The following is a 26,053-nucleotide window of genomic DNA, read 5'->3' as shown; positions in this document are numbered from 1 at the left end:
TTTTTTTTCGACAACAATAATTATTTTTAATTCAACTTCTTTTCGTCGGAATTTCGGGTTCTAGTTCTTCTATATTTTCATCATTCTATGTATTACAATAAATATAACTTTCGTCAAATATTTTACGCAGAATTCAAATCCGGAGTCAGAATTTATCTATCGCGTCAGGTTTTTTAGATAACATAGGAGAGAATCATCTGAAATATTTACTTCTATTCTTTAAAATACATTTTTAAGATACCTTTTTTTCATCGAGATATTGTTGATTGAAATCAAGTATTTTAGCGGTTCCGAAACAGCTCATGTCCTGGATACGTCCATATAACAATAAGGGTCGCAGGTTACAGGACTTGACGGTTAAGGTAATCATAGTATGAGGGTCTAGTAGTTATAGCCTGTAACAGGCTGCCGTTTAACCACTAATCCGTATCGAATATGATTATTCGTATGGTCAAACGACGCCTTGTTATCTATGTGCTATAAGCACACTAACTCATCTTGTCCTGGAATGCGCCTGCGCAGAGTTCTCTTACCGTCCCAAGTTGGGTTCTCGATCTCTTCGCTAGGAGCGCTGGCGCGCTCGCTTCGCAGCGCTCCGTCGGCCACTGCCGACAACTCGGTTGGCGAGCAGCTCCGTATATTGCTTAAGTGGTTCGTGCTGAACTACCGGCGCGTTAGAATCGAACGTGAACAATAACACAGCTTTCGGACAAAGGGAAGACAAAACAATGAGATCGTTGCGTGTAAACCTCTGATCACTTTATTTTCTTAAAACGTGTATAAGAGAGGGATTTGCCGAGAGACTTCCGCACGCAATTTCGAATGACAATACAAACGGTGAGAGAGAGAGTGAATCTCGCGATCGTCGCGGACTATTCGCTCGCACGCTTTTAGTAATATCACCGCACACGCTGCGCGGGATCGCACGCTAATTACAATAAATAAGGCTGGGCACCTACCGCGGAATTGATGGGGATACGAAGGCCAACCGTACCCGTCTACACTTGTTGTCGATGAGCCGCCTCTGCGTCTGTGGCTCCGCTGTTGCTGTTGCGTGGCTGCAGGAGTTGCAGAGGTTGAGTACACCGGGGCCGAGGTCGCACACGTTCAACAATGCGCGCACTCGGCACTCCGCTCTCCGTTATAGTTATCGGCGACGGTGTCACATACGTTGGACAGTGCGGACACCCGTCTCACCACACTAATTGTTGTCGTCAATTGTTTATGCACGCGACGTGCGATGTGCACTTCCACCACAACACTCTCGCGCAAAGTACCAAAACTCCCTGGATCTCACTCGAAACTATCAAGCACGTTGGTAGCTCAGACTCAATAACTATGATGCAGCCGGACTGAAGGTCACAGTCACACTGGCTAGCTAACTCTCCCCTCCCGGCCATTGCCCCTAACGCGCCCTCTCTCTCTCTCTCTCTCAAACCGATCGCAGCTGTTACGCTCAGCCGCTTAGTAACCCACGCGAGTCAAAACGATTTTCGGCGATCGTTGCAAGCCTTGCATAGTCATATGAACGTAATCGAGAAATTAGCTGTTACAAAACTGCTGAAATACTTTATTTTATCAATGATATCTTGTTGAAAAAAAAAATCTCAAATCTTCAAAATGGATTTTAAAGGGTAAGTGTAGATCTTTCAAATAGTTCTCTCCATTCTTAGAGAAGAAATTTTTCTACGGTGTTACGAACATAAAATATATCAAAAATCCACTTTTATGCCCCTTCGGATAATGGATATCTAAAAAACCTGATGTAATAAACAAATTCTAACTCCGGATTCGAATTCTACACAAAAAATTACTTTGAAAATCCTCAGTTGGCCAACATTAGTTACAACCCTTTATTTTGTAGATCTGTGATATTTTTACAACATAATATACAATATATATAATGAGATCCAAAAGTCTCGGTACGGCGGAACAACTCGGCAGAACTACATTTTATTTTTCCTTAACTTTGATTTTTCCTTAGTTATCTAATGGTAATCTTGACCATGAATTTCAAGGTCATTTAGAGGTGAAGGTGATTTTTTTACCGGAACCCCATACGTTTTATACATGGAATGAAAATTGCATAAAATTTTACGTTAAGATATCACCTTGACCATCATCTTCAATGACATTTAGAGTTCAACATTACTTTTTATCATGAGACTCCATAGTGTTTATCCACGAATTAATAAATATTGATATTCTGATATGCAAAATCTTCCATAATTATGATTTTGTATTCAGTGGTTTAAAAAATTATGTTTTTGAAAATCTGATTTCTCTTTCTTTTTAAAAGAGAAAAATTTATATTTTACAGCCTCTTGTCTCATTTTTTTTACTTACATTTTAACACACCTTAAAATTTTCATAATTAGTAATTGTAAGATTTAAGAATATATCCTAATTAATAATCCTGTAAACACGATTCAATTTCAAATTCATTTTACATACAATTAAAATTGAACGCACTGAATACAAGACATTAGAATTAATAACAGTTGGAAAAACAATTAGGAATGAAATAGTAGCGGTGTGAGTCCATGTCTCACGGTGAAAGCAACGGATGTTCATGGTCCAGCTGCATATGTTTAACGAATCAGCGATGAAAAAAAATGGGATAAATAAAAAAATCAAAGTCCGGGCACGTAACGAGGTAATTGTTATTATGCTCAGTAAACGAAAGTGTACGTGAATAATAATTGACTGACGGGTAGTTCTGGAAATTGCCGAGACAGCCACTCAAATGCTCAGTCATCACTTTTACAACGAGCCCGCGAATGGCCAGATTAGAGAAAATAACGGCTATTCCACGTTGATCCAGTCGAATCGCTGTATACGCGAGCAGAGCAAGGAGATCGAACAAGTGGAATTGGGTGGTTTGTCTCTCGAAAATCTTGAATATGGCTTTGCTATAGATACGCACACAGTGACAGCCGCTGTAAAGCTGGCCGTAAATGTCAGCTGTTTCTAGGCCGTTTGGTATTTCACCATACGCATAAATATCGCACGAGGCTAGCAGCAGCGCCAGCCGAATTTGTGTGACAGTCGACCCCCTTGTAATCACCTGCATGACGCAAGCCGAATCTGCATGAAATACCACTCTCGAACAATTAACACGAGCTTCACGCTACGCTGCGACAACGGTGGCATCGGCGACTATTTGCGCGATCAACGCAGATTCGTTCCACCTCCAATTGTGCGACTAAGGCTCCCCGACATCTTGATGCTGTTCAAGCAAAATTTGCATGTGAGGAAACTCACCAGCATACGACCATTCCCTTACCAGTAACTTCTCTCGCTTCAAATTTGCAATTCAATGTGCTACATCAGTTTGCTTTTTTATACTGGATTAAAAATATTTTGTTCTATGGGCTTTACTTTTTTCTTTATTAGTCATGATCATTTTTTAGTTACATTTATTAAAATTTATAACCAAACTTTATAATTTATAAAACTACAGTGACTTCGCTAAATAAACGAGAGCGAATAATTATTCTTATGATAAGGAGGTCAGGTAATAATGAAAGATTATTTGAGAATGTTACAAATTGATGTAAACAATTTCAATTTAGAGTGGGGCAAGTTCCTGTATCAAAATCAACTAGAACGAAATAACGATTCAATGATTCTGGAAATGTAAAAGATCTTAATTACTTAAATAGAATATTTAACCCATTAACGACCAAAGAGGTCAGTTTTTGGACATATTTTTGATCGCAAAATTCATTTGTAAAACGAAACAATAAATTGATCCAGGGTACCATACCTTATGTTTTTGGGTGTGCTGAATCTAAATCCGGGCTTAAAATTCAAAAATTTTGCTTACAAAATTAAATATGGCCGATTTTTTATAAAAAAATAAGGAAATTTTGAAAAAAAAAATTTTATGGAATTTTTTTTCTACCATAACACATGTCAATCTCGAAATCTTTCTTCAACCATGAGTGCACAAAATTGTTGAACTTTAACAGAAAATTTTTATATTCAAAGTTTTTTTTCCAAAATGGCGGAAAAAATGCCAAAATCTGGAAAAAAAATACGTTTTAGGTTACTATTTTTTTTCTTAAAAACTATGAGGTTGGGGAAAAAACTTTATATTACAAAAATGACTTATAATTTGTCAAGAAAAACTCTGAAATTTTTTGAAATTTTTTTTTAATTTTTAAAAAAATTACAAAATTGAAAATTTCACAAAAATTTCGAAAAATTCTGTAAAAATTAAAGAGTATTCTTTGACTAATTCTAAGACATATTTGATTTTATAAATTTTTCCCGAAAGCCTATAGTTTTCGAGAAAAAAATTCTCAAACAATTGTGGAAATTCTATTCAACCGTTTCAACTTTTGGAATTTCATAAGATAAGTTGGAGTGCAAATGTACGGGGTTTCCATTCTCCATGAGGTCGGAGGAAAAAATCGTATTACCTGAGTATTACCTGAGTGCTCATAGCATTTATATTTAGATTTTACTCTCAGCGTAGCCCATCTCTTCTCTTAGAAAAGTTTTACCAAAACCTATTTGGGCAGATCGATTGAAGTCGATAAACATAACGTAATTTTTCGACTCAAAAGTTATTCAAATTCATCCTTTGAAATTAGGAGATTTTCTTAACACTTTCGTGTTTATACTAGCATTGCCTCGAGAAGTGCTGTTTCTTCTGAATCTGGAAGTGAATCTGAATCATGCACCATAGATGATGATGAAAATTGCATGATACCAAATGCAGAATATTCTGGTTCGTCAGATTCTGAAAATGATTCAGATAGTGATTCAGATAATTAGCGTGATGAAAAAATATCGAAAGGTACTTACAAGAGAGTTTCAAAAAGTTATCAAGCTGATCAAGCTAAGCTTGAAAAAGATCATAAATTTGATTGGGTAGATGGTGAAAAGATATATTCTGATATAATTGAAGATAAAATATTATTTCCTAGATCTACAAAAGAAAAAATTAGAAAATGTGATCCAAGAGAACTGTTTGAACATTTTTTTTCTATTGAAATGAAAAATTATATTATCGGTGCATGTAAGGAAAATCATTTTGACTTATCATTAGTCGATCTAAATACATTCATTGGAATCATTATAACATGTTCATTCAATAAACGAAAATCTCAAAGAGATTATTGGTCGACCGACCCTTTTTTATCTTGTGAAAAAATTTTTTCAGCAATGTCACGATCTCATTTTGAAATGATAAAGTCTAAATTGGAATACTCAAAGGCCAAAGATAAAGATCCACAAGGTAAGGCTTGGCGAGTTCGTGCTTTGTTGAAACTGTTTCAAAAGAATATTCTGAAGTTTGGCTTTTGGATATCAGCTTTATCAGTGAATGAAATGATAGCTAAATCGTATGCTAGAACGTGTTTGAAACAGTTTATACGAGGAAAACCTACACGATTCGGTCTTAAATTTTGGGGTTTGTGTGCTGCTAATGGATACTTATTCAATATAGATTTATGCTGTGGAAAGAACTCTGTAATAGGAGATAAGTTATCTAAATGCGCTTTAGGATCTCGCGTGGTTTTACATTTATTGAAGCCTTTTTTTGAATTGACTTCTGATACAAAAATTCCTCTTTATCATCTTTATTTTGACAATTACTTTACAAATTTGGATCTTGTTGTGCATTTAAACCGATTAAAATTGAAATGTACTGGAACTGTTAGAGACAATCGTGTCCCAGTAAAAAATGTCATTCATAAAAAGGCTCCATGTGGAACATATGCAGTAAAGCATGAAAAAAACTCTGGAATAAATTACATCACGGTTATGGATTCAGAGCCAGTATCAATACTATCTACAGCTGCAGGGGTCACTCCATTATCATCAGCAAAGAGATACAGTTCGATCGAAAAAGAAAAAGTCGATATACCAGTTCCGCAAGCTTTTCACCTTTATAATCAGTCCATGAGTGGACTTGATGTACACGACGGTCACTGTAACAATTTGTTGCCAAGTATGCGTTTAAAGAAGTGGACGTGGGTGGTTTTCATTAGACTTATCCAAGCAGCAATTACAAATGCAGTTGTAATATTCAATGCTGCTGATGATAGTAAAAAAAAAGTTGGAACTAAAGAATTTGCAATATCAATAGCGGAAAGTTACATTCATGATGCTGAAAAAAATAAGGAAAAGCATACAACAATTCGAAAAAAGAAACAGAACAAGTGTTCCATTTGTCCAATAAGAACATATATATACTGTGAGAAGTGTAATTTGTTTTTTTGCAGTGCATGCATGAAAGCAAAGCATGTCTGATTACAGTGAGAGGCCAGGCAACTCACTTTAGAAAAGCACCTCGTAGAGTCAGAGGCGAGAGGACTCACTATAAAAAAGCATCCCGAGGAGTGAGAGGCAAGGGGACTCACTATAAACAAGCACCTCGAAGGAGACATGATTTTACTACGTCCACACTGTTGTCTCTGGGTTACGCTAAGAGTAAAATATAATTATAAACTGAAAGTAGTCACATTTTAGAGGTACTTACGCAATACTTTATTTAGAATCTCTTGATAAATTAAACTTCGGTACGTTTATACCCCAACTTACTTATCTTATGAAATTCCAAAAGTTGAAACGGTTGAATAGAATTTCCACAATTGTTTGAGAATTTCTTTCTCGAAAACTATAAGCTTTTGGGAAAAATTTATAAGATCAAAAATGTCTTAGAATTAGTCAAAGAAGACTCTCTAATTTTTCCAGAATTTTTAGAAATTTTTTTGAAATTTTCAATTCTGTAATTTTTTGAAAAATTAAAAAAAATTTTAGAGTGTTCCTTGACAAATTATAAGACATTTTTGTTGTATAAAACTTTTTCCTTAACCTCATAGTTTTGAAAAAAAAATAGTAACTGCAACGATTGCCGAAAATCGTTTCACTCGCGTAGGTTACGAAGCGGCTGAGCGTAGCAGCCGCGATCGGTTTGAGAGAGAGAGGGCGCGTAGGGGCAATGACCGGGAGGGGAAGGTTTGCTAGTCAGTATGACTGTGTCCTTCAGTCCGGCTACACCTTAGCTACCGTTTTTGAGCTGCCAACGTGTTCCTTAGTTTTGAGTGAGATCCAGGAAGCCTTGTACATTGTTCGAGAGTGTTGAGGTGGAGGTGCACACTGCGTAGCCGGTGCATCGATAATTGAACACGACAATCAGTGCGACGGAACGGGTGCGCACACTGCACCATGCGTGTGACACCATCCCTGTCAACAATAACTGTGAGCGGAGTGCCGAGTGCGCGCATTGTCGAACGTGTGCGACCTCGGTCCCGGCGTACTCAACCTCTGCAACTCCAGCAGCGAGTCAATCAACAGCTACTGCGGAGCAACAGACGCGGAGGCAGCGACCGCAACAAGCGTGATTGGATACGGTTGGCCACCGTATCCCCGACAATCCCGCGGTAGGTGTTTCTTCAATTGTTGTTAGCGTGCGATCCCGCGCAGCGTGCGCGGCGACCTTGTTTACAGCGTGCGAGCGTTTAGTCCGCGACGATCGCGATTTACTCTCTCTCTCTTCCCGCGCGTATTGTTGTCTGAATTTGCGTGCGTGAGTCTCTCGGCAAATCCCTCCCGTGTATTAGATTCAGTTCAATAAAGTGGTCAGCAGTTATTCTTAACTGAGGTATTGTTTTGTCTTCCCTTTGTCCGGGGTGCATGTTATTGTTTACGTCCGATTCGAATAAGCCGGTAAAATAGCACGGACCACTTAGGTACCGTGAGAAGCGACTTGCTAACCGAGTTACCAGCAGCGGCCGTCGGAGCGCTGCTAAGCAAGCGCGCCAGCGCCTCCAAGCGGAGAGTACGTGAACCCAACTTCAATCGGTAAGGGAACCCTGCGCAGGCGCACTCTCGGACAAGGTGAGTTAGTGTGCTTCTAGCACAACAGATAACAAGGCGTCGTTTAACCCATCGAATAGATACATTCAAGAGGAATTACAGGTTAAACGGCAGCCTGTTACATAACCTAAAACGCATTTTTTTTCCAGATTTTGGCATTTTTTCCGCTATTTTGGAAAAAATACTTTGAATATAAAAATTTTCTGTTAAAGTTCAACAATTTTGTGCACTCATGGTTGAAGAAAGATTTCGAGATTGACATGTGTTATGGTAGAAAAAAAATTCCAAAAAATTTTTTTTTTCAAAATTTCCCTATTTTTTTATAAAAAATCAGCCATATTTAATTCTGTAAGCAAAATTTTTGAATTTTGAGCCCGGATTTAGATTCAGCACACCCAAAAACATAAGGTATGGTACGCTGGATCAATTTATTGTTTCGTTTTACAAATGAATTTTGCGGTCAAAAATATGTCCAAAAACTAACCTCTGGTCGTTAATGGGTTAATGGAAGGTGGATAGACAGACGTAGAACGACTGAATAGCCAGCGATATTACCTATTCTCCTTTTACTTGACTTCTTTTTATAGGGGTACGTAAAAGATCGAGTATATCAAACAAAGCCATTGGACATTGATGTTCTTAAACAATGAATACGGAATAAAATTGCTGCTATTGAACCGAACATGATACAAAGGGCTATATTAAATTTCAATGATGGTATGTATCAAAATTCTCTTAACTGTCTGGGTAAACCCACCATCTTGCTTGTAGAAAAATAACCTTGCCTTAATAGGCTGGGTTAATGCATAACCTAACTTTGACCCGCTGGGTTAAAACATAACCTTACTTTAACTGGTTGGAGAAATACTGATAAAAGTTATAGTACATAACTTGCTTTATCTAGACGGATAGATCTTCATCTTGCATTAACTGGCTGGGTAGATATTTAAGATTGACTTACTGCATGATTCAGCTTGAAGTTCATGGTCAAGGCGATAATCTGAATCTGAAATTTTATGGTTTTCTGATTCCACGAAAAACTACTAAAGGATTCCTTTTAGAAAGAACCTTGGCCTTTCAATGACCTTAAAGATCAAGGTCAAAGTCAATTTGTCCAAAATATTTCACACTAAAATGCAGTCCTGTTGCATTATTCCACCGTTCCAAAACCTTTGGTTCACCCGGTATAATACACACAGCATTCCTTTGGCACTGTTCTGATTGCAGTGTCGGCAACTAGGCGGGAAACGCATAAGGGAGCGGTTATACGGTATGCTGACCACTGATCTTCTCAGGATCCTTTACACCGGGTCATCGGAGAGGAATGTCATGTGTTGCCCCTGGTACTGGCAGACGTGGATATTTAGGAACGAGAAAGGGCACAAATGAGATCATGGTGTGGCCTCAAAAGGCGTGCTAGCTATGATACCAAGCCAAAGAAGGTATCAGTAGAGTGTGAGGCGGATATGGATGTGATCACTGATCTGCTCATTCAAGAACTTGCAGCCAGATAACCCAATCGGATATCTCGAGAGCTGCCGAATCCAGTCAATGTGTTTCCATCGCTACGGGTATGTCTGCTAACACGGAGTTACCGACGCAGAGCGTGTCAAAAAAAAGAGGATGCGAGCAATCGGAGATCGGGGCTGCCAAAAGGCCTAGCTGACCCGGTAGAGGAAACCGTGATTATGAACCTGAAGATGAAACTATGTGATGGTTACCTATACGGATATGGTACTTCTGAATCAGGGCACTATAATTCGGGAGCATCTAATACGACAATGTAACCTAGGTTGCCCGATTGGTCGGGGATCATGATCATTTGATAGGTCACCTTGTCCATCACCTTCGGTAAAGTTACCAGAGTATCTGCGTGGTTATAATTCCGCAAGCTAACGGATGAATGCAACGTGGGATTAAACTTTGCTAAGATATTCAGAGCTGTAGTCAACCAAGAACGGGATAAGTTCTTTATCAAAGGATACAACCACTTCCATGGAGGTAGCCAGTCTATGGCGTCTACCAGAGATGGCTTCCATCGCAATAGCAGATTCTAACGAAAACCAGCGAAGACAAGTCCAAGAGCTGGTGAGCCAACTAGTACTATAAGCGTGGTAACTGATGACGAACATGGTAGGGGTTAAATACGATAATAATGTAGGTCATATCCAACATAAATAACAGAGGTACTACCTAGTTTCTGAGTCTCTGAGGATAGAGTAAGAAATATATAGGCTTACGAGAGAGATGCTCGCTGCCGGGGTGATTGAACTGTCAAATAGTGGATGGTCAAGTCTGGTGGTGGAAAAACGAAATGGCTTATATCGATTCTGCATCAATTTTAGGGCATTGAAGCAAGTGACTGAGCCGGTTTGCTACTCCATTCTCTACATGCTGGCTATTGCTAGACGTTTGTGAAATGCCAAGTATATCTTCATTCTGGTTCTGAGCTCAGATTATCACGGAATATTACTGAAGGGAGAATCTTGCCCACTCACGGAATTCACGATACGCGTAGTAGAGCATTTTCAATTTCGGAGGATGCCTTATAGATTATCGTTCGCAGAAACAACATTTCAGTCTTATATTCCTTAAATAAATTTTAGGAGTCACCCAACCATAGTAAACAAATACGTTCTCTATATTCTTCATGTGATGCACCATGATTCAACTTTTTTAATACCATCTTTCTTCGATACATGGTTTTTGATCACTCAATATATCGAATTCATTCATATTATATGCTCTCACATCATAATTAGTACAAAGACTATTTATAGACCAGAAAATGTATTCGTGAAAACGGCTCAAGCTTGACTTATAAGTGCAGACTCTCTTTCTACGCATATATACAGTCTACTTAAGTTCCTGAAAAAAGTCAAATATGAACACTATGCGGGAACAAAATGGTAATTAACCAAAAGTTATAGTTTACTTTGATGCTTATTAAATTATACTTATAGACTTACGCTCATAATCTTTTTGGTTTTTTTTTTTTCAAATATTTATTAATGAAATTTTATTTTTCGTGCGTATATTCGTTCGGCCAAGTGAAAGTAAAACACTCAGTGGCTGACTCATCAACCACAATAGAAAGCACTCATGGTACTATCATCGTGGAAGGTACTGGAAGCGCTCCTACCGATTTTCACCCACGTCAGGACATGATAAAGTCGGTGATTTCCATGGGTATGCTCCATGTGGGGCCACTGAGGGGTGACGAAGATACTGTGATAAAGGCTACCGAGATTTTTGCTCAGATGGAGCTGGAACTACAGCTGGACCAAGTATTCCTCTAGCAGATACTAGCGGCGCTGCAAGTCCTGGGTTATGAACCACAGAACATCTTACCACCAGCGATTGTGACTTTCGTAACGCAGCCTTTTTCTGTCTCACTCGTCCCGATTACATCACCAGAGTGAGCCGAGACGGAACCCCAGAAAACGGAACCGATCTAGAAGACAATTCCGACCCATCGAAAAAGCCCGTGAAAACTTGAGCTTGGCGTAGCACAATGCCGTGGAGAAAAATATTTACAGATATAATACATCGAAATATCTAATTTACCTATACCAAGATGGGAGTAGTTCGACTATCTTATCAAGCATGTATTTAAAAAATTCTGAATAGATTATTGGAACGTACTCTTAGAAAACTTTTTCTTACGAGATTAAATTTTCTAGAAACGACGAAATATCCACGTATAACTATAGAATAAAGAAATACATCTGTGAATTATATAATAATTTATAGAAAATAAGTGCAAACTTTCGGAAAACCACCTTATTAGTATTTTTTCTTCCATTTGGAAAAGTTATTTTTGCTGCTATGGTTCCTTCTCAAAGGAATTATTCTTTTTCGATAAATCCTGATATTTTTGCAAAAAATTTGACCGAATGGTATTGTAAATATTTGCTTACTAGAAATAGGTATTAATCACTTAAAATTGAAAGATTCTTTAAAATGCTACAACCATTCTAATTACTGAAAATATCAATGTGAAATTATTTTGACCTAATAGAATTCGAAATAAGTTGCAACGGTAGTCGATGCAATTAATCGACCCGTTCGCGATTCTGCTTCTCGCGCGTTAGTTCGAACAATTAAGAGAGAGAGAGGGGCGCGCGATCTTTTAAAATAAGCAGTTACGCCTCAGCTGTTCACGCGAGTTTACCGCCGATTTGTTTTTTTGCACTTTGTTTCGCCAAAATTAAGTTTTCTTGGGACAATTACGTGCGTATGTGCATCGGCATTTCCGTGACAGTTAATAGCAGCAGTACAGAAGCAGCATCAAAGTTATATCGAGGTAGCGCAGCTGATTAATCGAGGGGCAGCGGCAGTTGATATTTTGCATCAACAATTACGGCTGATCACCGTAATTGCACCGCATGGTAGGTGCACCTTCCGTCATTATATGCGATACAAAATACATTTGGTATTTTGTCTAATCGTGTTAGCGTTATTTTTTGTATTAGCGTCGAGCGTTAGTTCGCGGTAGAATTCGAATCTTCTCTCTCTCTCCTTCTCACCGAACATAGTTAATTGTAAAATCCTATTCGCGTGCGTTAGTCTTTCGGCCCTACAAAGACTGTAGTGATTTTTATTAATTAAAGTCTGTTAAGTTTATTCGCCGTTTTCGTCATTTAATTTTCCTAGTAGCTTAAGTAATTGAAAAAGGCTTAGGTTTTAATCTTATTACATCTAGGGGATTAAGAAGATTAGGAGTAAAGTCGCTCACAGTTAAAACTCATTGATTGTCACAAGACACGTGACTTAAGGTGAGTTCAATTCCGTTTGATAGAAGACAACTAAGATAAATCATCTGACGTTAAGGCGAATACACGTACTATTATACGTGTTTAACGGAGCGGCGGTTTGCTCTGCATCGTGGGAGTTTGTTCTTAAATAAATTTTTCATTTTTCAGATAACCTCCCCCGTTACAAAGTTTTAATATTTTTCGCTAAAAGTTTGATAATCTAAAGTAAATCTCCCAAAAAAACATTGTCTATTCAGTACCGATCATAATTTTCCGAAAATTTGGTGGAAGAAAAGCCATTCTATAAACAAGAATATCTCAAATTCTATTGATCATAAAATAAAAATAAAAAAGGCACATGTAAGTAGAGGCAAAATACTAACTTCTTTTGGGACGTGAAAATTTTGGAAATTAACTTTTCTATTTGTCATACCACTTTAAAAAGTATTAATTTCCTAAAGATTTTTTAAGTTTTTCAATCAATTGTATTTTAACAAATATCGGTGACACGTAAAAAATTCTTATAAAGATCGAAAGATTCGTGAACCTAAAATTTCTTACTTACGACCTTTTTCGTTAAGATGCTTTTTCAAAAAGTTACAAGCGATTGAATACCATCATTGTATACAGGGTGATTCAAAAACATTAAAGGAAATTGGCATCGCCGTATTCATCTTGAAAAGTTAATTAAAATGCAATTATTTTTATTTTTTTTTTCGATAATTGAGTAATGAAATAATTAGCTTCAAGGATCGACCAATCAATACGTGGTTTTAGAAGTACGAGGGTGGTCCGATAAGTACTTAGCCTACAAAAGAAAAACGAAAATTTTGGAAAAGTGGCGTTTTATTTTTCAACATAGTCTCCTTTTAGTTCGATACACTTGGCCCAGCGATGCTCCAACTTCTTTAACCCGTTTGAAAAATACGTTTCCTCGAGGTCTGAAAAGTAGGCTTCCGTAGCAGCGATTACCTCCTCATTCGACTCAAATTTCTGCCCGGCGAGTGATTTTTTCAAGTTTGGAAACAAAAAGAAGTCGCACGGGGCTAAATTTGGAGAATACGGTGGATGGGGCTGCAGTTCGTAGCCTATTCGATCAATTTGGCCATGGCGACGGCGGAGGTGTGAGCCGGTGCATTGTCATGGTGGAAGAGCACCTTTTTCTTCGCCAAATGGGGCCATTTTTTCTGCAATTCGACGTCGAATCGGCCCAATAATTCGGCATAGTACAGCCCTGTGACCGTTTTGCTTCTCTCTAGGTAGTCGATGTAGATCACACCTTGTGAATCCCAGAAAACGGTGGCCATCACCTTTCCGGCCGATGGGGCAGTCTTCGCCTTCTTCGGAGCACTTTCGCCGGGTAAAGTCCACTGTTTCGACTGTTCCTTGGTCTCTGGTGTACGTCGACTGTCACGAAACGACGCAGAAACTCCTTCGCTTAAACAGCGTCAGACATTACTCTGAAGTTGTCCCATGGTTGCGCTTGTTGTCCGGAATGAGCAAACGCGGTACCCATCGCGCCGACAGCTTTCTCATGTCCAAAATTTCATGCAGGACATGACCCACGTGGTCTTTTGAGATGCCTACGATCTTAGCTATCTCGCGTTCAATCGTCGATCTGCCAATACGAGATCGTGAATTTTTGTCACGTTATCCTCCGTGGTAGTCGTTTTCGGCGCACCTGGACGTGGCTCTTCAAAAATCGACGTGCGACCACGTTAAAGCAATTTTTGACGGTTGCTATCGAAGGAGAAGAGTCACCGTATACAGCAGCCAAGCGCTTTTTGATTTCGCTGCGCGATTTCCCTTCCAAAAACAAGAATTGAATCACCGACCGATACTGCTGATTTTCCATTTTTCCAAAATCAACAGACACAGTTGCTTTCACACGCTCTCAAAAATAAACTACAACTCCGATCCAGTTAAAATCTTGACAGTAACCATCGAGAAGGTTGTATTATGTGATAGAATATTTCTTTTGCGAGAGTGCCGCCATCGGGCGGTGAGGCTAAGTACTTATCGGACCACCCTCGTATGTGGACTCGGTGGCGAGTGGAGAGCAGTGAAAAGGGCTAATATGCGCGAGCCACAGTTGAAGAAAATCAGTGCTTAACCTTAAGGCGTGTCATGAAATTCCCATGTCAAAGCATTGAGATGCGTTTTTATATTATTAGTAGCAAGGTCGGTTAACGGAATTAATAAATCTATATTAATTTTGTATGCGTTATTAAGGGGTTTGGCAGAACACATAGCGCTCCAACCGTGGTATGCTCAGGGTCTTGCTCGGAGGTCGGGCACAATTTTTTGAGTAGGTCGTAATATAGAGTCCAAGCATTTTCTGGGTGAATAGATATATCTCTGCAAACCTATGGTTTATATTTTTTTCAACAGAGATCCAAAAATTGATTTTTTTGACGGTAATTTAACATCAATTTTCAAATTCGATATGTTAAAAAACATAAATAGAAATTATAGTTAGCGCACTACGCATTCTGTTCTTGATATTTAATGGTTACTGAATGATAGAGCGTTTTTTTCGATGCAAAAAAGTTTATAAATAATATAAAAAGTTTTGAATTATAAAAAAAAAAATAATATACAAAGTTCGTAAAGTATATAAAAAATACGCACTGCTATTCGCTATTATGTCCGCCGCGAACAATCTTTTCCCCAATTTAACTTCAATTCATTTTCCTACACGCCTCAAATTCGTCGACTGCACCACACTATACTCCATCATACTTTTTCACAAAAACAAACAGTACTTTTTTGTTTCATTTGCTATTATCGAAACGCAATAGCCAACTGACGGCTATTGCAACTTGGTTATAAAAAGAAAATAATTGTTGACATATCTATTTGTTTTGTATTTTTGTTTTTCGTTTCGAATTCGTTAAAATATTATCAAAATTGATTCTTTTTTTTAATGCATATCACTATCTAATGTACACATTGAACATATAAAACATTTAATAGAAAATAATGTTAATTATTTATTTAATTTTAACAATATCGGGTCACCTTGGTTCAGTACACTCGACAAAGAAATGTATGCAGGGAAATTCAAGACTGAAATGGCTTTAATAATCAAGAAAGATTTTTATAAAGTTTTAGGTCGATCAAAAAAAAATGATTAAAAAAGAGTGTTTATAAATAATCCGCAGTTGGCGGTAACAACGAAGTCATGCTTACGTGGCTGCTAGCGTAGCATGATGCCGCGTGCGAGACCGTGCGTTTGTGTAAAAAGGCTCTATTAGGGTGATTATTTATTGAATCGATCTAAAACTTAGCAGAAATATTTATTGATTTTTAATGAATAAACGTCTCCGTGAAAATTATTCCAGTCTTCAATTTCCTTGCATACATTTCGTCATTGAGTGTACTAAAAACATGTGACTCGAAATGGTTTATTTAGAATTGAACAAATAATTAACATTATGCCACAATGATTTTTCTATCAGTTTAACGTGTTCGCTAAATCATTGCACGTATTTGGACAAAAGAATCTATGAATTCGGATGATAATTGATGAAGATAGAGAGAGTTATTTGAGAAAAAAAGTATAAAAAATCACATTTAAAACTTTAGTTTTTAATTTTTCAATTCAATTTTGTTTTTATTTTTTTCTCTAAAACTTGATATAGTATTGCAAAATGAACACTATAAAAAAATAGCTATTATCATTGCGAGCATGATGGAAAATTTTATATTTTATTTTTTTGTATTTTCAACATTTGAAAATACATTATCGACGAGTCACATTTTGAAAAAATGGAAACCCTCAATGACGCATACAAAATCAATATAGATTTATTAATTTCGTTAATCGACCTTGCTTTTAATAATATAAGAATGCATTTCAATGCTTTGGCATGGGAATTTCATGACACGCATTGAGATAAAGCATAGATATTGTTTAGCTGTGGCGCGCGCATATTAGCTCTTCTTGCCGCTCACCGTCAATCGCACATACTTTTAAAGTCACGTGTTGATTGATCTTTGAAGCTAATTATCTAATTACTTAATTATCGAAAAAAAAAATTGCATCTTAAATAACTTTTCAAGACAAATCCGGTAATACCAATTTCCTTTTATGCTTTTGAATCACCCTGTGTGTGTATATATATGTATTTTTATTTAATTTTAACCTTTACATAGCCCTGAACTGGACTTGGTTTCTTGCATATTCTTACCTATACTTTATATATTATAGTTTTTCTTTCGCTTACGATTAATCTATATCTAATTTTACAATTCTTATATTTTTTGTTTATCGTTACTAATTTTTATATACACTTCTACTGTCTTAGACAAATTGTATATACAATAGTTTTTTTCAGTCTTTGGCATACAAATAATTAATTATCATTAGCATATGTTGTAATCTGTTCGCTGTCTACATTCTATTCTTCTACTCTATCCCCTCTCTATCCTTCATTAAAAAAAATACACTGTCTATTTTTTATTTTCTATCTTCCAGTTAAATATCCAATCCAATCCAATCAAATAGGTTTTTCAGTTCTTCTCTTTCTTCTTATTCCTAGATTTCAACCCCGTATTCCATCACACTTCTTACTAGATAATTAAATAGCATTTCTCTTCTGTTAATTTGTTTCTTGAAACCAATTTTACCTATGTCTCATACCTTTTATTTTTCATTCCTTTCGATGGTTCTTCTAATTTATCTTCTTATTGAATGCAAATCCTAGATATTTGAATGTCTTCACTTTTTCAATTTTCTTCTCACCCTAAACCTTTATTTTCGTTAGTTTTTTTTATTAAAAATTAGTATTTTAGTATTTTCCGAGCACAGGATTAGGTCCATTACCTTCGAGAATTTTTGCAGAGTGTTGTCATATCTATCATTGCCTCTCTATTCTGTGCCAATAGAGCTATATCGTTTGCATAATCCAGGTTTCATACTCTCGTGATTCCTATTTTCATTCCTTACACGTTTCTTTTTTTAAATTATTTTTTGAGTTCGCTTATATATAGACAAAACAAAATTGAACTCAGGTCACATTCATGTCTCAAACCTCAAGTTGTCCGAAAATCCACTATTGTTTCCTCCTCTATCTTTACTCTTGTAAATATATACTTTTGTCTCTTTTTATAATCCTTTGAATCTCTATTGAATATTTACTACACCTATCCTTTCGAGAATTTTTCGAAGTATTTCCCTATTTTCCGAGTCAAAAGCCGCTTTTAAATCGATAAATAATGCTTATAATTATGACTTTTTTTTAATCTTGTAACAGGCTACCGTTTAGTCGCAAATCCCTGGCAATTGTAATTATCGTTACGGCCAACCGGTGCTTTGTTAGCTGTGTGCTTCGAGCACACTGACTCACCTTGCGCCGGTGTACGCATGCGCCGAGTCCTCTCAGCGATCCAACTTCGATGCGCGAACTCTCCACAAGAGGCGCTGATGCGCTTGCTTACCAGCGCTCCGTCGGCCACTGCAGACAACTCCATTGACGAACAGTTCTTTCTATAGCATTCGCGATCTGTGTTGGACTATCGGCGCGTTCGAATAAAAATGTAAACATAAACACCGACACCGGACAAGACGAAATAATAAGATCGTCTCTTATTAATAGTTAAGCACTTTATTGGACGAGATAAACCCTATACAAAGGACGATTTGCCGAGAGTCGGAACGTACGCTATATCAACAAAATACATCGAATGAGGAGAGAGAGAGTTGATTTCGCGGACGTCGCGGACTAGTCGCACGCACCATACCTACAAAACTCACCGCGCACGCTGCGCGGGATCGCACGCAAAAACAATTCAAAAGTGCAGCGCACTTACCGCTAATCTGATGAGGATACGGTGGCCAACCGTATCCGCTTACGCGAGCAACGAGCTGCCTCTGCAACCGCCTTTCGTTGCTGTTGTTATGCTGCGCAGAGGATGCTACTGAGGCTGTGGTTGCTGCTGCCGATGCTGCACACGTTACACAGTGTGCGCACTCGTCTCTCCACTCACAGCACAGGTTATCTATTTAATATCTCTGTAGGTCACTCGGCACGGCTTTACACGTTGTTATTTCGAAGGGAAAAAAACTACGATGTCGCCAGACTGAAGAACACAGTAATACTGACTCGCTAGCTCTCCCCTCCCGGTCGTTGCCCCTAACGCGCCCTCTCTCTCTCTCTCTGACCTAAGCCGATCACGGCTATTACACTTAGCCACGCTTGACAGTCCACGCGAGGCATAACGATTTTCGGCAATCGTTGCAATCTTTTTTATCAAATGGTCCAAACGAAATGTTGTCCAGAGTTGGTCTACCTTTTCTAACGCTAGTCAGATTGCAATATAATTCCTCTGCAGTTATTGGTATCGTTGATATCTCCTGTCTTATAGATTGGTACAGTTATTTCTATTTTCAACTTCTCTGGTATTCCATCTCAGGATTTTCCTATTATGACTATGAGTTCATCTATAATTCACATACTTCCATACAACGATGCTTTCTTTGGAATTCTATCCTATTTTGATGCTTTTTTTTTCTTTAGAGACTTCCACGCTTTTATTATTTCCGTTACAGTTATTTTCTTTTCTTTCTTTGGTTTTGTAATTATATCCCTTTTTTCTCTCGTCTTGTTCTCGATCCTTGCAGTAGCTTTTTGAAATGGTTTTTTCAATCTTCCTTTGATATATAAATTTTCTTGATTTTTTTTGTATTTTCCAATATATTTCCACACTTTGTAACAGGCTTATATCGCGATGCGTTGGCTCCGTGTGCAGGACTCTCTTCGTGCGTACGCAGCGACCGGGTATGTGTTACTAATGACATCTACATGCTCATGTCGTTGCAGGGCCAGGAAGGGGGAGTCGGTTACCGGGAGCTGGCGTTGCGAAGCGAGAGTGAGAAGAGTGAAAGATAGGCGTATATAGAGAAGGAGCTCGACCGTAGAGGAGAGCAGTGACGAAAAAGAGAGATTTTGGATGCTGCTTAAAATAAAGTGAGGTGTAACCTGTGAAAATAAGGCTGCCTGAGGAAGAGAAAACGAAAAAGGGAAGTGAAGAGGAGTTAAAACCTACATACGTCCCAGAGAATGGACTGGAGGAAGCTGACACTCGGAAAGCGGAGTGTTTTCTGTTGTTGACACTCGCGGCTGTACCTGGCTTCTATCTCACTAAAATTCTAGTATGGTGAGGATCCCGCCAATCAGCCACTAGCATTCGTAAAGCTGCTTGACAAGCAAGTTCCCGCTTCCGACACCGTCGTCTGGGTCGCCGGATGGATCGTAAATATTCTCTCTTTCCATTGTCTTTCTTGTACCAACTCTCGCGGAGATGGCGTTGTACCGGTGGTCTGTTTCTATCTCGCGGTATCACGACCGGCCTTGAGCGCGTTCGCTCAGGCTTTGCCGCGCTTGTCTCACCCGTTTGAGCGATCACGGACATGTGAGCTTAAATATATAAATGTTAACGAATTAGGTTGTAAGTTTTTTGCTGTACAGTAATAAAAGGCGTTTCTGGGATCACCATTCTGTACGTCGTTCTAAAAATCTTTTTTTTTACTATACGTACCTGCACCTCGATTCCCAGTGATCGCTAGAATAATCTGTGAGAGTCAGCGCCGGCTCTCTTGATCGGGGTCACTCATTTAAATAATTAGCAGAGGCCGACTCACGGTGCGTGGAATTTGAGCTCTTTTGCAACTTTATTTCCTTTCTTAGTTTTTTTTATTCCCCGTGTTGTTTCTCTTTCCATTCTTCTTCTGCTCTCTTGCATTCTTTCCTTTATGTTTTTTGTTATTTGTATTCATCTTTGCTAGATTTACGTATATTCCATTTCCTGAACGTTAAGTATTTTCGTTATTCGTTTTTTGTTTGTCTTCGTCTTTTGTTTGTAACGTTAATGGTGCGTGGTCTGCTCTCTTTTCTAATAATCTGAATGTCATATTTTTTCTCATACTTTGTTATTCACAAATACATAGTTTATAACTGTAGAACTCTTGTTTTCTATTTGAGTGAATTCTACCTCTCTATTTTCTTCAGCGTTGCCATTTAATATTTTTCATCCTTTACCTTCACACAAATCGATTAGTTTTTTCATAGTTGTTATTACATTTTTTGTCTTTGCTTTTCCTATGGATGAATTATCTTCAATTAGTTATGTGAATATATCTATATTCCATTTTCTCCTGTTTTTATGTTAAAGTCACCTCCGATTCTAATCTTATCCTTTTCCTTGATACCTATTTCATCTAATTTCTCTAGAATTCTCTTCATATTTTTCGTGTTATACACTGACTATATTTTAATTATTATTTTTCTGTTCTTACCAATTGCTGTTTTAGCTAATCTTTCTTCTAGTCACATTGTATTTGCTGTTCCCTTCTTCAGCCATCCTTTCTTTATTCCTATCATAACCTCCCGCTCCTAAAGATCTTCCCTTTTTATATTTTTTCTTTGCTTCAATTATCTCCCATTTGAACTCCTTTACTAATAGCGATTTAGCGTTTTCTATGTTCTGACTTTCAATCCACACTTCTGAAAGTCTTACTGTATCATTTTCAATACTTTGCGTATTTTTAGATTTTCAATTTTTCTTTTTTTTTTTTAATTTCAAAATTATTACAATTATCTAAATCATCAAAATTATCAGAATTATTATTACAATTATTAAATTTATCAAAATTATAACTTTCAGTTTTCTTCATTTAACCCTTGACGATTCGTCGGCCGTATCATCGACCGGCCATTTCTTTTCCTGGGCCCACTAGTTTTCCTCTCCATCGTGTTTCTCTTTATTTTCATTCTTATCCCCTCCCTCCCTCTTATGTTTACCTTTGCCAAATTACATTTCTTTTTCTCTCAGCTCTAACATTTTTCTTTTTCATTTTTCATAACGCTATTGCCCTCAGTCTGTCCATATCTTCCTAATGAATCCACTGTCCTTCAAATCAAAAACTATTCTATTCCCAATTTTTACCTCCTTTTTTTTTGCCTCCTGTCTTTGATCCACTTTTTCATTTCCTCTTGTCTTTTTCTATCATCGAAATTCAAGTCGTGTTCAATATATACTTTAGTCCTTTTCAGTTTGATTTTATTCGACATTATCTTTCTCTTTTCTTCTTCATTCTTTAGTTTCACAATAATCATTCTCGCCTTCCTATTAATACTACCAATGAATCTCGCGCTAAGAATGTTGCGCGCTGAAGTTGCTGCTCGCCCAGCTGTATTCGCTTGTCGCTCTCTTACGATCGCTCCGTCTATCTCCGTTTACTCAGCGCGCACTTTAGACTCCAACTACACCCGCTGGATCCATCTGTCGCCTCGCCACCAGCGTGACTCTCTTCCGCAACAGAATGTCACTGTCAATTTCTCGTTAAAGTCCTTCTTCGTTATCTCCAGGTTTTCCATTTTCTCTTCACATGCTTCCATCTCCTCTTGCCAACTTTTAATCTCTTCTTTTTGCACCTTTACTATGCTTTCTAAATTACTAACTTTTTTATTCAACGTATTCCATTCCTTTGTCGCATTCTCTTTCATCTATTTGCATTGATATTTTACGCTGTCAATTTCCAGTTGCATATTTTTTCAACTCTTCAACTTTGAAAGTGACTGTCCTCGTCACGACACATTTCGGGGTTTGCTGACTTCCGGTAGGCTTCGCCTTATCCGTAACATTCGTCGGTGGCTTCAATGGTATTTTCTCGAAAAGAATTTAGGAAAGATATTTGCTTTCTTTGCGTCTGTTATCCTTTGTAACTTATCTCTCGATGTGTACGTGCTCGTGCGTAGAAACGCTTCTCGTCACGTGCTGACCTAATCTTTCAGCTATTCTCCACTCACTCCGCACTTTTTCGCTCATTTCATGCTTTTTGTCTTAAACTTTTTCACTCCGCACTGTTTCTAGCCTTTACGCAACTGATATAGTTCACTTTTTCAATTATTATGAAAGTTTTTCAATTTTTAATAAATACAGAAGCACGCTCAACCTATACGTTGATGCTGCAGCGCCTTCTAACCAAGTCCTGAATATTACCACTAATGAAAACTGAAATATAGACTTACCCATTTTAAATGGATACACTATCGATTGAATAGTTCATCTGGAACTGAAGAACTCAAAAAATAGTCATTACAAAAGGCTTGGAGGAAAATGTCATATGGTGACCTTGGATTTGTCCTTAAACTCAATCTTCAAGATCGTATGAGGTTAACTTTTTTTTAATAGATTTCTAATATATTAATTCCTAATTAAAATGAAAAGAACTACCTAAACTGAAACTAACTAAAGAACTAAAGAACTACCTAAACTGAGAACTAACTAAAATGAAAAGAATAAAAAATTATACGTTTAGAATCATTTTACTAATTAGAGGTTATAAGATCATTTTGAGGTCATTGGGATAAAATAGGAAAAAAATGGTTAATATACGAGATGTGTTGAAAAAGTAAGGTGACTTTGTATTTTTAAGAAAAAATATTTATTTATTTATCAATATTTATGTTGTCCCCTTCAAAGTAATCCCCCTCAGATACAATACACTTATGCCAACGGTTTTTCCAATCCTCAAAGCACTTCTCATAAGCACTTTTCGGTATAGCCTTGAGCTCTTCCAGCGATGCAGTCTTTATCTCTTCAATCGTTGCAAATCTCCGTCCTTTCATAGGTCTCTTTAGTTTTGGGAACAAGAAAAAGTCACATGGGGTTAAATCCGGTGAATATGGTGGCTAAGGCATGATTGTGGTGTTGTTTTTGGCCAAAAAATCTCTCAGAAGCAAAGGTGAGTGAGCAGGGGCATTATCGTGATGCAAAAGACATGAATTGTTTTTCCACAATTCTGGGCGTTTTCTTCGTATTGCTTCTCGCAAACGGCGCATAACTTCAAGATAATACTGTTTATTGACCATACGTCCATATGGTAAGAACTCCTGATGCACCACGCCATGGTAATCGAAGAAAACAGTGAGCAAAACTTTGACATTTGATCGAACTTGGCGTGCTTTTTTCGGTCTTGGCTCATCTGGGCTCTTCCATTGGGATCATTCGTCACCAGTTATGACCCTTTTGAGTAAATCTGGGTCGTCATTGACGTCATTCAACAGTTCTTGAGCGATGCTCACGCGACGGTTCTTTTGGTCAAAATTTAGCAATTTCGTGACAAACTTCGCTGACACACGTTTCATGCCCAAAACGTTAGAAAAAATTTCATGGCACGAGCCAAGCGATATACCAACATCCTTAGCAACTTCTCTGATAGTGATTCGTCGATTTTCCAGAACAATTTTCTTCACTGCTTGAACGTTTTCATCAGTTGTTGACATGCTTGGGCGTCCAGAGCGAGGCTCGTCATTGGCATCTTCCCGGCCATCTTGGAAGAGTTTGTACCATTTGTAAACATTTTTTTACTCAGAACAGTTTCACCGTATGCCACCGTCAACATTTCAAGTGTTTCGGAGCACTTTATGTTATTTTTTACACAAAATTTGATGCAAATCCTTTGATCCATATTTTTCGATAGCAAGAAATCGCCGAGCACGCAAAACACTTATAACCTTTACGCCTCTCACAACCAAACAAAAAATGCTATACACTTGAAACTTGGTACAGATGTTCGGGAAGAGTGTACCAACATAACAAAACAAAAAATCGATAATCGAAAGTACGTTGCCCGTGAAATTTGAAATTGAAAAGTCACCTTACTTTTTGAACACACTTCGTAATACTTATTGGGTTTTGACAAAAATAACACAAACAACAGTAACAACAACAAAACCAAAAGCATCAACAAAAATAATAAATATTTTATAGTGAAAAAATAGTAACGTATACAATAAAAAAATAATTATAATTATAATAATAATAAAATTGATGATAGGTGAAATTTAAAGTTTAGTTATACAAATTATTTCAGAATTTAAACATTTTTTATTTACTTTTAATATTAAAAAAGTTGACTTTCATATGTCCTTCAAAATTAAGTTCAAGAACAAATCCAAGATCACCACATGAAACTTTCCTCTAAACTTTTTTGTACTTTTGTAACGACTACTTTTCAATTTCTGCAGTTTCAGATAAAATATTCAATTGAGAGTGTGTGCATTTAAAATGGGTAAGTCAATGTTTCGCTTTCTATTAGTAGTGATATACAATCGCTTGTAACTTTTTAAAAATGCATCGTAGTGAAAAATTCAATCTGTATCAAAATTTTTAATTGATCACACATATTTTCAAAAATACAAGTGATTGAAGAATTTAAATACATTTTAAAACCATAATACTTTATAAAGTGAAATAAAAAATTTTACACCGTCAGCGATTTTGAACGGTTAATTGAATTGGAAACATTTTGTTAATGGTTCATTTTTTTCGTTAAAATCTATCTTGAGTTGAACACATTTTTAATAAATTTATTTTTTCTTATTTTAGCAAAAAAAAAGAATATATCAAGAATTTGATCGAAAAATTAGAGTAACAACAGTCTCCTTATAACTTACCTCAAAATTATTTTAAAACATCTGCCCTTAATCATAATATTTCCATAATTATTAATACTATTTTGGTGTTATATTTCTAAATTTCATCTTCCTGAATTCTTGAAATCTGTTAAATTAGACATTTTTTTCAGGGGAGACAGCGTCGCTGCGAATATACCAGTAGATATGCGACCGCTGCCAAAGGAACCGGATTTTGATGAAAGGAAAAAGAAAAATATGAAAAACAAAATAAAGATGAAAGATAACAAAGATAAACCTAATATCAGCTATCCAACAAACTTTGAACACACGGTTCACGTTGGGTTCGATACTGTAACGGGAGAATTCACAGTAAGTTCATCGCATCATAAATGATTTACAGTCATATAAGTGCTCATAGTTTCTGATGTATTTTATTTTGAGTTTTCAATAATTTTATACAAGTGTTTACATCCTAAGATTCATGAGTTTGTTTCATTTTTATTAGTTTATCCGGAAGATTTAGTTTAAACGTGCGAGTAGCAACTAATTATTTTTTTATTTAAATAATTCAACCCATGGAGGATTATTATGCTGAACTATTTATATTTCATAGAGTTTACAAGGCAAAAGCTTTTTTTGTCTTGTATAGAATGATTTATCAGATTTACAGTCTTTCAAGGTCCAAAACAAAATTTTAGAAGTTTTGGCGTGTGGGTTTAACAAAAATAAGTAGAAGATGAAAGAAGGAAAAAGTTTTATTTGACGCAGATCGATGATTGTAAAAATCATTAACAGTATACGGTCTAAATCTTGCATAGCATGATTGCATTGGCAATACGGTGAGGGTAGATTTAGTTTGCAAAAAGAAGCATTGTGATTGTAATAATCCGAAAGGCATCTGCTGATGGTGATAGTAATTTACTTCAGTAGGCTCATACCAGAAAATCAAGGCTAGGATTGCGGACTTTAATATTTCGTAAGATAATTTCAGCCTTTGAATTATCCATAATAGGTGAGGATATCGTTATTACTGAAAAC

General features: G+C 37.0%; 1 protein-coding gene across 1 annotated transcript in view; it reads left to right on the top strand.

The window, feature by feature from the left end:
• LOC131671547 (serine/threonine-protein kinase Pak) overlaps positions 1-26,053 on the top strand; it is a 492,626-nt gene that overhangs the window by 69,298 nt on the left and 397,275 nt on the right. The window contains exon 3 of the mRNA XM_058948051.1: positions 25,186-25,384. Within this exon, the coding sequence (XP_058804034.1) occupies positions 25,186-25,384 (199 nt within the window). The remainder of the gene's footprint in view (positions 1-25,185; positions 25,385-26,053) is intronic.

This window comes from Phymastichus coffea, unplaced genomic scaffold (genome assembly GCF_024137745.1).
Source record: "Phymastichus coffea isolate CEN01 unplaced genomic scaffold, Cenicafe_Pcof_1.1 PCOF00010, whole genome shotgun sequence".
Taxonomy (NCBI): Eukaryota; Metazoa; Arthropoda; class Insecta; order Hymenoptera; family Eulophidae; genus Phymastichus; species Phymastichus coffea.
Note: the sequence above shows the minus strand (reverse complement) of the source record. Positions and strands in the feature narration are given on the sequence as shown.